Source organism: Ostrinia nubilalis, chromosome 3 (assembly GCF_963855985.1).
Source record: "Ostrinia nubilalis chromosome 3, ilOstNubi1.1, whole genome shotgun sequence".
Taxonomy (NCBI): Eukaryota; Metazoa; Arthropoda; class Insecta; order Lepidoptera; family Crambidae; genus Ostrinia; species Ostrinia nubilalis.
Window position 1 is genome coordinate 13,496,840 of NC_087090.1, and position 16,524 is coordinate 13,513,363.

General features: G+C 35.3%; 1 protein-coding gene across 2 annotated transcripts; it reads left to right on the top strand.

Annotated features, from left to right (window-relative positions):
- The first annotated feature begins 393 nt into the window (after positions 1–393).
- On the top strand, positions 394–5,654 carry LOC135087997 (uncharacterized). Of its 2 annotated transcripts, none has more exons than XM_063982872.1 (3): positions 394–502; positions 720–946; positions 1,320–5,654. In XM_063982872.1, exons 1-3 carry the CDS (start codon positions 445–447, stop codon positions 1,593–1,595), a joined length of 561 nt encoding a protein of 186 aa, XP_063838942.1. In that variant the 5' UTR covers positions 394–444; the 3' UTR covers positions 1,596–5,654. The 2 variants fall into 2 exon arrangements, with proteins under 2 accessions (XP_063838942.1, XP_063838943.1); XM_063982873.1 differs by having other exon boundaries at positions 397–569.
- The last annotated feature ends 10,870 nt before the right edge of the window (positions 5,655–16,524 follow it).

A 16,524-nucleotide genomic window follows, 5' to 3' on the forward strand; every position in this document is an offset into this window, starting at 1 on the left:
TAGCGCCATCTATACACACCGTATAAAACTAGAAGTCAAAGGAAAGCGACATCTATGGCGCGACACAAAACTAACTTTCCAAGGTGCGCCATCTATATTTGTGAACTGAAAGCCAATGCGAGCAGGTGAGGCGATCGTAAGTTGAAATGCTACCACTCGCCACTAGATGTCGCTCAGATGGCTACTACTTGAGCTACTTTTAAACTCTAAAACCGCATTTTGTTATTTAGTCATCAAAATATTAATTTAGCAAATTGTTAATAATTTTAAAAATGATAATAAATTTTATGATTACTCAAATAAGGCTCAATATTTCAATCATAATAATCATTTGTTGCGCGCAACTGCGTAGTAGACTGCTTTACCGACCTCTCCATTTCCGGTTGGCGCTCGACGACATCACGCACACGCAAATCCATGATTGTAGCTAACTTCACTTTATAAATGTTCGATCTTTTTCAACTACGTCGAGGCTTGTGCTTTTTGGGGATTACACTTTTCGGTAATTATTGTTTTACTCATTGCCTACCGCGTGATATTGCATTTTTCGATTGCGATTCTAGTCTTAGGTGAGTGTTACGATAAATGGCTTGTGTTGTGACAAGAATACGGTACCTGTTTGGCGCGTTCAATTCTGTCAACATATTTTATACAGTGTTCTCACGCAGTGGCGTTTTTGCACGTGTAATTGTATTATAGTATTTATATTCCGATTGCAGACATGGCATTGAGCGTTGCACTACCTCTGGGAGGTTTGGAGACGGAGAATTTCAATTCATTCAACTCATTCGGGCATATCATAGAAATAGCGGGCCTATCTCAGTCTCAGACGAGCCCGAGTCCGTCAGTGTCCAGTGAATCTAGCGGTATCGGCTCGCTGGGGTCGCTCAAGTCGGAGTCGGTCAACAGTGACTCCCTGCCGTCTAGTCCTCAGACTACAGAGAAGGTATGTTGGAAAATTTGCACTATTTGTTTGCGTTCGTCCTGGCCTTGACCTCTCTATTTTCATAATAATCCATAATGGCGAATACCTACACCTCGCTATCAATATTTCTCATTTATCACTCGATAATGTTCACACATAACCAATTAACAGGGTTGAGATCTTTAATTCAGTTTTGATTTTTTTGTTCTTCAATACAGATAATAATATGGGCAAGGCTATAAAATCCCAACCCATGCAAAATTGAACCTAATATCACAGCTATCAGTATTTGGTATCCAATAACTTACAAAATTGTAATGAATGACTTGCTTATCTTAGCAGTTTTTTGTTTTGCTACCTACATATTGTCTTATATTACTTATGTTCATTACAGAAAATATTTGAACCTGTGGTGCAGCCACGTCCGAAGGAAAAAAATGAAGATGTCAAGATTATGTACCAAGGTCGTGACATCCTTGACCTGTATGCTAACATCACTGACCCGCGGTGGAACTACCGAGCTACGGTGCTGCCCCCCAACAACCCTGCACTGTTCTTCGCCAACCGCTCGCAGTACCACCGCCTCGGACCCTACGGAACTCGCACACAGTATGTAAAAGATACCTGTCGCCTTTGTGGCTTCTCTTGGGTTGTCGCTGCCACGGATTGACGTGACTGTGAGACAGCATAAATTCAGAACAAACAAATGTTGAGCGGGTATGACTGGGACACATTAGGGCGCATATCAACTTCTCTAACGTCACTGGGTGATCGTTTCACCATCATTTAGTTTGTTAGCCAATGACTCTAGTTCAGCGATATTATTTTTAAATGAATTTATGACGACCTGCCATTTTGAAATCTAGATGGCAGGGAATTTTTACAAAACAATTTTATTATGAATTTGCTCACGATATGGTTTGCTGTTTTAGACATATTTTTTACTAATTTATCTTAAGATGATTGGTATTTATGTGATAATGAACTAATAATTTGATGAGCAAATGCTTATTTATAGTTCCTTTTGAACTGAAGTCAATGGCTTGGTGACATTTTCCTATATTTTGATTGAAATGCTTCCCTGTTGTGGCCTATGTCCTGCAGATGACTGTGGAATATTGTATTTGTTATCGTCTCGCGCATTCGTAGAGTTACATTTTTTAAACGTGACTTAATACTGTGATCTTAATTTAAACATGGCAATTTTTGACAAATTCTGTGAATGTTAGGCGCGACGATACGTGACTTCGTTTTTTGTTTTTAACTTATTTAATTGTGTGATAATGTTAGGCTTAATTAATACTTGCAATGCCATACATTTTGCAGACTAATTCCAAATAAGCATTTCTAGGTCCTACTATTCTAAAAATTGTTTGCAAAGACGAAATTGGTATGATCAAAATTTGTGACACTCCTACATTTCATAGCTATAGCAAAGGCAGATAAAATTAAAAATATTTATTGTGCCACACCTAGTTCCTCTTAGACGTGTTGATAATTTGTTATCCAAAGAATATAATTGTTTAATGTGCATATTATATTAACTATAAATTGTTTAATTACGCAATTTATAATGATTAGTATAAAAATTAATGGTTGAAAACATACAACCAGTAAGGTTTTGTGTCCAGTTATTCTTAAAGCAATATTTAAATTATGGACATTTACTTTTATCATAATGTGTTATTGAGTCCCACCATTACATGTAATAGTTATTGTTTAAATATTGTTTTTTATTCTCTTTAGTCTCTAGAAGTAATGATTTAGATATATTCCACAGTCATTTATCAATAGGATCGTCATTGTTTAAACCAAAAGGCTGCTTCTCGGATGTAATTTAAATTAACGATTTTGACGAGATAGGCACGAATTTAAAAGCCAAGCTGTAGGTTAATTTTAAGGTATAATTATGATTGTTGGATGTACCGTCCGATCATTACATAATAATAGTGATGACATATTAAACTAGCGGATAACGATCTTGACACAGCCCTAAATCAACTTCGTAGCGACTTGATGAGAAAGCTTGAACAACTCATAATTACGACGAGCCCATGCAGAACATAGTCAAAGTGGGTTATCAGTGCATATCATCACAAATTAATGCAGTGATTAGATATTCTAAGGTATTAGTAGTTGTTACAGACAGTTTTAAATCGTTTGAGTCATTGATACGCCCAGATGCTGGGCTTCTAGTGAAATTATATTAAGTGTCGTTAACAGACTGGCAATATCTCTATGTATGTGCATATATAAAATGTAATATTTGTGGTCTCTTAATTTAGTCAAGATATTTAATAGTGTGAGTCTCTTTCAATTATGTGTAAGTAATGTATAACATACTAACTAACTATAATGAATAATAATTATTGATACTGTCCTTTTGTGCGACTTTAGTTCTGCTATGTTGTGATCAGCTTTAAATTGGAACTGGAGTATTTGTACACAATAATGTTGACATATTCCCCACAAAGTTATTTTTATAAAAAATGTTGATATGAGACAATACAGTATGTAGTTTTCAAAATTTCATTTACATATTGATATGGAGTTCGCTTAGAGGTTTGGCAAATATTTTGGAAGGGACCAACATCCATGGCAATCCATGCAGTGTTTATTTTGTTTAAGTTTTATTTATTTATAATATCAAAATTTACATCGAAAGCAGTTATCTTATCCAAATTTTACGACATTATTTATTTATCAGCTGCTTTATCCTGAGTCATCACTACACGCTTACATATAGGTATCTCTTTTTGTCTATAATAATCAATTTACTGGGCTATGAACATAAATCGTATGAAGTAGTTGTAATAATAACATAATATACAAATCTATTTATGTATTTATTTATGATTCAGTGGGTCATGACTGAACATATAGCATGGATCTCAGAATGCAGCTGAAAGTAATACAAATGCCCTCTTGGAAGGCACATCCGAAGAGTTTTGCGAATAATAATTTAATTGATTTGGATGAGCCTTCCGTTGCCTAGTGTGCTATATCCTCAGTCACACATACTCACAAAATGGTTGTTATTGGTTATTTTAAAATCAAATGTTGCATTCATTATTTTTAGTTTTTAATACAAGCTTCAATCGAATGTAGTTCAAAGGAAAGTATTGGGAGCGATACGCACAGGTTAGTTAGTGTTGTGAGTGTCAGCGCAGCGCGACGGCCCGTCGCCGCCCGCCGCCCGCCGCCCGCAACTGAGGCCGAGGTGCGATGCAATATTTGCATTCCAGTTTCGTGTATAAGTTAGCCGCCAAGGGTAGTAGTTGTTAATGTTTATTTAATCCACATTGCCAAATATTTTGGTTGTTGTGCTATTATTATTTATTTAACAAAAATCATCTAAAATATCAATTTAGTACCTTCCATTACTGTGTCTTCAAGTGATTTTACAATGTTTTAATCATTTCAATTTTATGCATTTTTTTATTTAGTCAAATCATTGACATGATATTATCGATGTGTTGTATTATATCTATTGTTCATTCACATACGAGTAAATATTTTTTTCTCATGAACTGTAGTCAAATGACAGTATTTTTATAATGAAAATTGTATGAAGGGTTTTTGGATAGGCGACGGGCGCGCGCCCATCGCCAACGCGCCCGCCAGCATTACGTATATCTGATAAGCATTATGTAGGTTTAGCGAAATAGATTAACTCGGAGATGAACTCCAAGTACCAAAACTTATTAGTTCAATGTTGTTCTCGTATTATCGTGATATAGTGCGTCGCACGCGGCGCAGAGCTCAATATTTTTAGTAACCCTTAAGAAAATTAATACCTCTTTTGAAAAGAATATAATATATATGATATAGTATATCCAATCGATAATCACATATTATGTATTTCCCTGTTTATTTTGATGTGATATCATAAATGACTGATCTGAATTTAGTTTTTAAGTTGGTTATTGATATGCAGTGCTATTTCGAGAGTGTAATTAAGGTTTAATATTGAAAGTGCCAATGCTCGTAATTTAATCTATGACTGTTCCTTTATCGTAGCTGAATGTATTACCCGGCGCAGCCGGACCACACTTGTCAACTTCAATATAAGCAATCTTCCTTTTAACTTTAAGTTTTCAATTGTTACGTTTAACGAAAACACGTAGTGCACAATCTCAGTAATGCTTGCAATATTATGTATTTAATTCCTCACTTATAATTTAATCCAGCGTAATGTTAAGAGTACAATATGAGATGATGTTTATATCATTCTAGTATCAAAATTAGCCGAAGATGTTAATATTATTATTAGTTAGGTAAAATTTTAACATAGCTTCGTATAATTGGAATTTTTTAGTATTTAGTAGTGTATAATTACGGCGTAGTGGCAAGCAAGTGTCGTGAGTGTACGAAGTGGCAATAATACTCGCGCGCCCTACTGGGCCGCGCCGGCGCAGCGCGCAGTCGCAACTGAAAGATAGACACTAGGCGTTTATTTGTTGTAATTATAATAATAGCCGTAGGTATTTTATCGTACTTAAATAATTATTCTTGCGATGCCTTAATTCTGGTTGTCAATTAGACATGTCTCTGACTAGAATGTTATCATTGTTTTTATTTATTTTAGTTTTTGCTGTTCCGGCTTCCTCCGTGAACTTCCAGTCCAGGCTGTTCTTTTAAAATGATTTTGAGGTCGATTTATTTTTACCTAAGTGTTCTTATTAAATGTTACCAAAATGTTTTTAATAAAATATTTTTATATGTACAAGTTGTTTTATTTTGTAAAATGTAGCTCTATTCACACACAACACATACACAACAGCATTTCACGTGGACTATTCCAATAATAAGATTTCATAGTTAATCTGCTTTTCTGCAAATAACTCGAATGACTGATCCAGCAGAAATAGATCGGCGTTTTTGTCCTACATGTGATATAAAGTCGAGTGTTCGGCGTTAACTAATAAATTTTGGTCACGTTTCTTGGCGTAAACATTATTTTGGGCGTAGTGCCAATCTGAAAAGAAAATTGTTGATAAGTAGGTAGGTGTCTAATACACTGCTGATATCAACTAGTGTAAGAATATTATCAGCCAGCAACTATGGTAATTAATGTTTTATAGTTTGTATAATAATTAACCGAGATATAAGGGGTGCAATTCTGAATTTGCTTTGCACTAACGTTTATAGTTTCCAAAGCAATTACATCAAAACCAGTCAAATTAATTAGCAAGAGTGACTACACATCAAGTTCCATTGTCTAGTTTGTTACTCGTGTACGGAAAAACTACTGAACCGATTTTGATGAAACTACAGGTAGTATTGTTTACTAGGCTGTAATTCATTGAAATAATTGGCCAAATCACACCGAAAAGTGTCAAGTCGGTCTTTATGTGACAAATCGGAATTTCATGCGGGCGAAGCCGCGGGCAAAATCTAGTTTGCTTTACAAGTTGCTATAAAAGCTAGCCAATCGAGATTTTTCGAATGACACTTCCGTGCAAAAATAAGTTCAGTTTTATAATAAAACGAGGAATCGGGACCACGCTAGATAGCAACTCACGTTTATTTACACTCGACTCATCATAGCGTCACGCACGTCACCATTCATAACAAATTGTAGGTAGGTATTATCATACAGTAGGTAGGTATTATACCTACTAACCTCTCGTGTCGTGTTACTATTTAACTGAATACGGATCATAATAATAGGTATAATAGGAGAATTTACATAAACGTAACTTACTAAATTATTTACCAAAAATCATTATTGATTATAGGGGAACCTGTTGAACCTTGGACAGAGTTGTACCTAAAACAATTGTATATATTTTTTAAATTATGCGGTTTATGAAAAGTTGTCTAGGGTATTACATACGTTATTTGTCAACATTAACGTGAAGTTAGCTAAGATTCGCCGACGCCGTGCAAGTACAAGAAAAAATGGTAATTTAATATTTTACACTGACGCAGTGAGATTTTGGAGGTTTACTTCATGTCAATTTATGAAAAATGTTGCATGTTTGACAAAACGGTTATAGTTAGAACAAAATCTTTATATATCTAGCTACTGGACGATATGAGTTTCATATCCTAAGCTCAAATGGAAGTGGGTTTATTATGCTTATTAAGTGAAGTAGTCGTAATGTTGTACCTTGACCACCCAACTAGCGATGTACCTTGGTCACTGATTTTCATTACGTTTTAATGAGAATTTTATTGTAATAAAAAAAACATATTATACTGTTATAGAAACAATGCTCCGAAGACCTCAAAATAGCAATTTAAAGTCTGTTTTTGATATATATTTTTTTAATTTCTAATGTTTTTTAAATCTACGTTTAATGTATCTTCATATGACTTTTTTAACATTATTTTTGTTGATAAAGCGGTTTTAATGGATATTTTGCTAGAATTTATGTTAAATGATAAGAAATAAAAAAAACTAGATTGCAAGTAGGGATTGCAATTGCTGGATCCAGCATACAGCAATCCAGCTGGATCCAGCGCCTTTTTAAACATGCTGGATCCAGCATACAGTGCTGGATCCAAAAAAGTATGAAGAAGCAGTAAAAAAATCTGTCTATTTTCCTTTGCCAAAAAAGAATGTGATGCGGCAGGAGATGAAATTTTGTTAAAACGAGTAAATAAACAAAACATTGTAGAACCGGTGCAAGAAGATAAAGACATCATGGAGTTAGAAGAGAATGGTCTAAATGATGACGCAGAACTCGTGAAAATGACTTTAGAGCAAGAGCTTGAGATGCAACTTAAAAGAGAGAAGGAGAACTTTATAAACGAAAGCCAAAGCCAAGTGGTCAATTAGATTACGAAAAGGTCTTGAAAAAAGAAATGAGCGTTTATGACACCGAAGGAGTGCGTGGTGAACATTTATCTATGGTGTATGACTATTTAATGACCCTAAAACCGACCAGTGTAGAGGCCGAAAGGGCATTCTCAGCAGCCGGCTACATTTACTTCCAGAGGATTCAAAAAAAGAAATGGTCAGTCTCATGTCGCCAGATTTTAAACTGCCTAACTATCGCAGAATAATATTTCGGATTCGTAACGTCTATTGATACAAAAGATAGATTGCAGCTTAAATTACGATCCTTTTAGTAGTTAATTTTAAAAGAATTTGTAAGACTGTTTCCTACTGATTAGCCGTATTTCATACATTATCGTAAGAAGTAAAATGTGCAAGCAAAATGTGTTGGTAAGCGCATAACTCAACAACTTCTGAACCAATTTTTTTTTAAATGTTCGTTGAAGTCCAAGAATGGTTTTTACTGCGAGAAAAATTCGAATAACTTCCGGGAAAACCCTAAAAACAGCGCTTTTTGCACGCGGGCGAAGCTGTGGGCGGTAAACTAGTAACATAAAAAAAAAGTCTTAAAAATGTCGTCTTTTTATTTTCGTTCCACATTTTGCTGGATCCGCGCTGGATCCAGCTGGATTCAGGTCAATCCAGCAAGAATCCAGCTGGATTGAAAACGCCGCTGGATTGCAATCCCTAATTGCAAGTTAAAGCCACTCCAGCGCGTATTTTGTCCTACACGACATAACATATCAACATTCAACAAAATTTTCTAGAAAAAATGTTGAATATTGTCATATTTTTGTTGATTGTGTAAGGCTAAACATGGACTGGAGAGCCGGCTTAAACTTAAGTGATTTGTTGCCAAAAAAATGTGAAAAATAATTAGTACAAAAAATATGGATTAGGATCTTTTTAAAAAAATACTTTTACTTTTATATTGTTGCTAATAACTGTAATAATTGGCATTTCAAATAATAATTTAACAGAAAATTAACAAATTGAAGCGAATATAAGCATTTATTTAAATTTAAATAGGTACAACGTACACGGTCCAAGGTACATCTGGTTTGCTGTACCTAGGACAGTTTTCCCTTTTTTTTTTCTAGCAGCTAGTATGCCCAAATTTTTAAAATTATACACAATTTTATGAATGAATTATGTAGTTAATTAAATGATCTTTAAATATAACTGCACTAGACAAGTTTAACTATCACCACTATTTTTCAAAAAATCAAAATTCGAAAAACTGGCCTAAGTACAACAGGTTCCCCTACCTACATGAAAAAATATTTACCAATGTTATTATTAATTACATGAGCACGAGAAAATAAGTAAGGCACTGCTACCTTTGAAACTGTAATATTATAATCTCGATGTCCACACATTTATAAACGCCATAAGAAGGAAGGGTAAGGCTACCAGTACCAGGTTCGATTCCTAATTATTGTCTATGTGACTAGTGTCCTTTATCACTGATGTAAAATTGTAGTGTGGTCATGGAATAAGTACCTATAAAGGCCAAGACCTAATTTATCCTTTCATAGAGACTAAAAAATTGCTTTGCTTTACGTTTCCCCTCTACCATCTCTACCTACTTAAGTAGGTAGGTACTTGTTTAATTTTAAAATGAGAGAGAAAGACTTCATTTCAATTTATTTATATGAAAGGGGCGCGATTTGCTTTCCGTAGCTACCTACATTCCGTTATCTAATAATTCTTAAACAATCAAAAAAAGTGTGATGCGTCTTCAAAAAAAGTTTTCCACCATTATGTAGGTAAGTCTAAGATGTTTTTATAGTATAGATGTTACGGTTAACCCTTATTCAAATAAAGGTAGATATATTACCACTTCGTTTACTTTTAAAAAAGGATCCTAATATTCGATATGGTAATACTTAAAGATATCGTGGTCACTTATTTATATTTTTAAATATATTTTTTTACTTATCTATGCCATTTTACAACTTTTCAACGTCATTTGTCACTGTCAGGTAATGTCAAAGTCAACCAAACGGTTTTGTTGTGAAAAATTTCAAGTTCTTAGCGCGCGTTTTTGGTATTTTTGAAACTTTGTTCAACGAAAATTCTGATAAGTGTTTTTTCGATTCAAATTCCTAAACTATAACATTTATTGTATAATCTCACTTATAGGCAGCGTCTGCAATTGATTTATTCATATAATTTAGACATTTTAAAGAAGTGGTAAATAGTTTACCACTGTCCGATCCCGTCATGACAAAAGTTTGATGATATATGAAAAAAACTGTTGTTTTTTGTATTTGCACAAATAAAACTAAATAAATATTTGGAGAAATTTTAAAGTTTTTTTTATATTAACGTTTTGACGTTACGTAATTAGTGAATTGTTAGTTTCAGATTCAAGGTAAGAATAATCATTGTAAGCATAATAACTAATATTAATAAATATATTTTTTATAAAAACAATAAAAATTTTTCATTCCCAAGATATTTAATAAAATAAAGGTAGAACCAAGAGGAAGTCACTAGTCAAGAACCAAAAACAAACCAAGACGGACAATGGTAACTATTTTACCACCAACATTTAATAATTGGTAGCCATGAATGGATAATGGTAAATTATTTACCACCCAAAAAACTACCCCTTCCCCTATTTTTTTATTAATTTTGATCAAAAATATGAAATAAGTGACCCACAATTACCCAAAATCCACTTCTACTTTGTAAAAAAAATGCATACCAGCTCGCGTTTGAATAAGGGTTAATGTGATAAATTGAAAATTATGAATAATTACCGACAGTCGCGGTAAAAGTGATCAATTAATAACATTTAACAGTGATTATTTAATAATTCAACCTTAGTAGGTACTAACAAATATCATGAAAGAGAACAACATCTTGTGTACGTGCTCTTTTACAGCCGAAATTTTTGAACGTTTTGATATCATATATATATTAATATAATTTGGCATAATGAGTTTGGAATGATGTTTCTTGCATAATATTACTTTTCCATGATGCCCATAACATAATGTTTTGATTTAAAGTGAAAAATAGGTTAAGGTGCGGCGGGGGTAGCCCTTGGGCCACCCCTAAGCCGCCTATTTAGTTTTATACACACATAAATGACCTCATATTAATCACATTTACCAAATCATGAGGTAATTATTCATAATAACCGGCGATTATTCATAATTTTCACATTTATCACTTTGACCGTAACATTGAGGTAAGAAAGTAGGTAGGTACCTACGCACTAAAAATAATGTCCTTGTCAGACCGAGTGTCGAACACAGTCAACGCATGAAAAGTGGAATTTTCCCACTAGGCTAACACGGTCTTCAGCGCTATTGAGGTTTGGATGTCATATTTTATTTAAAAACTAGTGTTTTATGTAATAGAACATAAGTATTACTTCGTTAATTAACTTTATTAAATAACCCTCCTTCTGGCGCAGTCGGGTAAGTAAAAATAGTTGCGAAAGTTTGTGAGGGTGAATAAACGATTGAGGTTTTCTTTGTAAGCATTTCTTCCCACAAAAAACCTTACTTGATTTCGATGAAACCTTACAAAGTTATAAGTGCCTATTTTACATTAGAAAAGCATATAGGTACCTTGTCTATGCTAGAAGTTAAGGTAACTTATATAAGGATAAGTAAGGATACTTTTTATATCTATGAAAAGTCGCAAACAAGTTAATTCCTATTAACTCAAACGAACGCCTAAAAAGTCTAAAAACGGCGCTGCTATGGCAAACAAAAGTAAACCTAGACGTGTAAATGTAAAAAAACATCTTTTATTTTGCATTTTTAATCTTACTTAATACCTACCTACATAATTTTAGTTTGTGAGTCCAACTAACTAACTCTACTAGCTAATATAAGCAAACAGACATTGTGAGATGGGCCATTCTTATTCTTACGCATTTTTGTGTGAGATGTAAGAATAGCATATGTTTTTAAAGAAAATCAGTGCACTGTATATTAATTTACTTAGTAAAATACCTCTATTAACTAGGCCCAATATCATTTTTATCATAAAACTATTAGAAGAATATTTAAAAAAAGTTACAAGTCCAAAATGTCACGGACCGTGTAGTGTGAGATTCCCGGATTTGGACATACAATATTTTTTTCTGAAGAGATGTTATGTTATTTTGATAAATATTACAGTAATTATGCAAGATTAATACATGTTATGTAAGACTGTTAAAAATTAATATCAATAATAATTACCATTTTTGATTTTGAACACCAAACATTGTGTGAGCAGTTTTTGTGTCACAACCACGTGCGCCACTTTAAATATGCGTAACTCGGTAAAAAACTATCTTTGATATTGACATCCCTTGCTAAGTTTTTTTAGAACAGTAACATTGTCATCTTATTAGATTTGCAAATGGCTGAACGTAGTGAGTGAGCCGCAAAAAATTATTTCCTATTTATTTAAAAAAAGGGACAACCATAACACGTCCATCCCGTGTACGGTTTTTAAAGGTAGGTATCAATGTCACGCTATTGTATAAAACATAATTATGTACCTCATGCAGTATAGTTTCAGATAATTGCACAAGATCTGCTAATTCACAGATAGTTTTTTGGATATATCGGACACGTTCCAAATTGTCACGGCCATGGTATTAAAAATGTGTCACTACCGCAAACTATTTAAGTACATGGTCGTGACATTACAACGCGTGGTTGTGACTTTCTATTTGTATTATTTTAATAGTTTTTGTTGTTCTGCTAAATTATTTTGTGTATTGTGCAATTTTTAGGAGTAGCCTTTTAGTAAGTGTACTTATTTTTCGCTAGTATGATTTTCTAGATGCCACGAAGGAAAAATTATTGCACTTTCTCATGTCTGCAGTAATATCAAATTTTACTGAGATAGCTCCCGGTAAAGGCCCTGCAGAGTTGGTCGGAGTTGTTTTAAAAGGAATTGCTATTAACCATATTTTTAGTGGTACGTTGACTATGAAACATGTTTAAGTTGTCAAAACCAACTGTTATGTGAATCCTACAGAAATCTCATATGATACTCAATTAGGTACCTACTGTGTTTAAGATTTACTAATTTGTTAAGCATATTATCATATCGAAACCATGTAGGTAGCATATCGGAAGCATGATCAGATAGTGCCAATAATAAAAAGTCTATTTTTTTATTATCTAGTAGATATATTAACTACCTGACGGTATTTTTGATCTCAATTTTAATTAAATTTTTGGATGTTCAGAAAAAAGTACATATTACCAAATAACACCTTTGTTGATGAAACGAATTTAGTGTATTTTATTGTTAATCAATTTAAACTATAATGATATAAATTTAACAACATAAATATTATTATTTACAGTAAAAATGTAAAACTGTCACATCCGTGTCATGTAGTGTCACAGCCGTGTTTACGTAGGCTATTTTGTTTCCTTTCCGAGGGCTTTAAGGTTGTCCATATACATCAAAAGTATGCTTTTGGTTTATACTTTCGATACACATCGCAAAAAGTTTAAAAAAAGAATCTTTAATTTAAAAAAAAAAAATGGCACAAATTTAAGAATGGCCCAGATACCTACTCCTATTGTATGAAGGCGTATTTTTGTCATACGGATTGAAAGAATTACTTCCTGTTCCATGAGAGCGCAAATGTCTATGTGTGCGATACCGCCATTTTACACGATGCAGATGAAATCAATAAAATCTGTCTGTTGTGTGAACTTGTGTTGTGGTGTGAGAATGAAGACCAATACCCGATTGTAGTTCTTGAATCAAGCGCCATCTACTAAAAGCCAACTGAACTTCGTAGCGTGGCGGGCACAACGTTTTAACGCCATCTAGCGAACGAAGCTGACAAATCGTGACTGAATTTCAGGAAAGGAGCCGGAGGGTTCGAAAAATTTCACAACCTGCTTTTCCGACTGCCAGCATGGGTGCGTCGCAACTTCATGATTTGTAACTTTCTTTGAAATTCGCCACTAGATGGCTAGGAGGCGAGGAAAATGCCATAAGAAAATGTGGCGCATTTTCAGGTGGCTCTACCAAATGTTTGCAAACATGAAAATAAGGTTTGTTTATTATGTACCTACTACAATTATATTTTTATCATTTTCCACGTAAGATTTCAGCAAGCGGAAAAACTTTTTAGTATGTAAAAGGTAAGTAATTTTTTTTGGATTTTATTTTAATTCATTGAATTTATTTTGGTAATTAAATTCTGTTTTTTTACTTCGGTTGTGCTTTCGATAGAGCTTTTATTTAATTTTACATGTTTTAAAATATAGTTCTAAAAATTATAAATAACTCAAATTGAGGAAACTCTTTTCTTGAAGCATCTGAATACAACGTATCTTTCAGTCTCTTTCCCAAAAATTACGAGTTGTACATGTTTAAGAAGTCCTTGACAAAATTACCGTTTCCGAGCAATACGTATTCCGATACTTTTGCCCGCAATTGTTCATGTAAACAATAACCACCGGCGCGTAGATTATTTGCGACAAAATATATTTCCAACTACATTGTTCGGAGTCATAATGGAATATAGTCGAATTGTTTTTTACTCCGCGCAATAGCCGAGCCAATAATGTTTTGTTTGCTATATCCACTTTTGTGCCGGCATAATGGGTGTATTCATTCAAAACGGCGACTGAAAACTGTCTCTTTTATCAGACGTACAATGGGCGGGAATCAAAGAAATTACGAATTCCACCGACCGCTGCTTTTACGCTAAAATAAAGACGATTCTTGTTCTATTGTTTGATGCTGTCGGATGTGTATTGTGAGGGTTTTGGAATAGGTAATTTTGTACATTGTCATTTGTCAAAAAGTGGATCTGGGAACTAAATTATGTATTGTTATTAGGTGTTATAATAGCGGTGTTATAATTTCTGCGAATGATAATTTTAGCTGTTAAATTAAAATACGAGTCGATACATTTGAAAAGTACAAAACTAAGTTTAACTGGGAATACTGTGATACATGAAGGTGATTGGTAAAACGTCTGAATAGCAAGAAATTGGAGGCTGCGAGGGCGGCTGATTCCTGCGGGCTTCCTTTCATTCCATTGACATTCACGAACACCGCACGCTGGGAACAGGGTTGCTACTTTAATCGAGCAAATACTAAAAAAAAGTAATTATTAATCAATTAAAAGATATCCGTTGTAAGAGTGCCGGAGATTTCTGCAAACATCTCTACGTAAGCGCACATACAGAACTATGATTCGCTACACACTCGTAGTACACTCGTAGACACAGAATGAACACTCGTAGAAACGTAAAACTACAGGAATGCACATTCGTAGAAACGTAGAATTACAGGAATGCACATTCGTAGAAACAAAGAACTACGATAATGTGCACTCGTAGAAACAAAGAACTAAATTATCACAGTGCATTCATTAGAGCACTCGTAGAACATAAAACTACGAGAATGTACAATCGTAGACACCATAACTGCCATAACTACGAAAATGTGCACTCGTAGAAAGATAGAACTACGACAACGCACATTCGTAGCAACATTAAACTACGAGAATACGCACTCGTAGAAATGTAGAACTAAGCTACAACAAATACGACAATGCGCACTCGTAGAAACATAAAACTACGAGCATGAGCACTGGTAGAAACTGTAGTGTATGTAGGTAGTTTAAGATAACTAGTTGTCAGTTAAAAAGTGTAAGACCCGAAATGTAACGCCAGTCTAAAATAAACCGTGCACACAATAGACGTGTTTCCTTTCTCTCGTATACTTCAGTGGCGAACGAGGATTTTAAATATTAATAATTATTATCGGTGTCGGTGCAAGATTTTGTTCTGTCGGAATGGCGTCAATCGGCAAAATCGGCGAATTTAAAGTCGACGGTGGTAATTGGACTTTGTACGTGGAGCGGTTAGAGATGTATTTAGAGGTCAACAAGGTCGACAAAACCATGTGGAGGCCAACGTTAATTGCGGTCATGGGGGACGAAACCTATGAGCTCCTGAGTAATCTAACCAGCCCAGAAAAACCGGCTCAGAAAACATATGAAGAAATAGTGAAATTATTGCGTGAACATTTACAACCGAAACCATCTGTCATGGCGGAAAGATATCGCTTTAGACAAAGGAGGCAAAAAGATGAAGAATCCGTTGCGCAGTACGTATCAGAACTGAAGAAGTTATCAAGATTTTGCGATTTTTCGGCCAGCCTAGAGGACAATTTACGAGATCAGTTCGTATGTGGATTACGCAGTGACATTATTCGACAACGCCTGTTCGCGGAGGACGATTTAAAATACCAAGGAGCGGTAAAATTGGCATCGGCATTAGAAGCGGCGGAGAGAGACGCAGCCGTGGTGGAATTTGGGAATAAGGCGGCAGGGATGTCAACGGCGGCCGAGGTGCACGCGATGAGGTCATTCTCGCGTGGGCGCGGCGGGAAAGCGGGGTGGCGCGCACCGCCACCGGCAGCGCCGGCGCACGGGGGCCCGTCGGACACGTGGCGCGGAGCGGGGTGGCGCGCGCAACCACCGGGGCCGGCGGCACGCGGAGGCCCGTCGGATGCGGCGTGCGGCGCATGCGGCGGACAAGACCATCGCCACGAAAATTGCCGTTACAAGGAATTCATCTGCAGTAGATGTCGGCGTCGCGGGCATTTGCGGCGGGTGTGCCCGGAGCGGGGTAGCCAGGGCGACTTCAAGCGAGGGATGCATCACGTAACGGAATTCACCGAGGACTCTGCCGGTGAGGACGCCGCGGATGAGCGGCTGACGCAAGCAGAAGAGGAATTATTCCAGCTGAACTTGAACGGATATAAACCGGTGAGCCTGTCTTTACTTATTGATGGACACAATATAGTG

Coding starts and splice junctions, on each gene's coding strand:
- LOC135087997 (XM_063982872.1), top strand. CDS start 445: ATGTTCGATCTTTTTCAACTACGTCGAGGCTTGTGCTTTTTGGGGATT. Junction 503..719: donor TTTGGGGATTACACTTTTCG/GTAATTATTGTT, acceptor TTCCGATTGCAG/ACATGGCATTGAGCGTTGCA. Junction 947..1,319: donor GTCCTCAGACTACAGAGAAG/GTATGTTGGAAA, acceptor TGTTCATTACAG/AAAATATTTGAACCTGTGGT.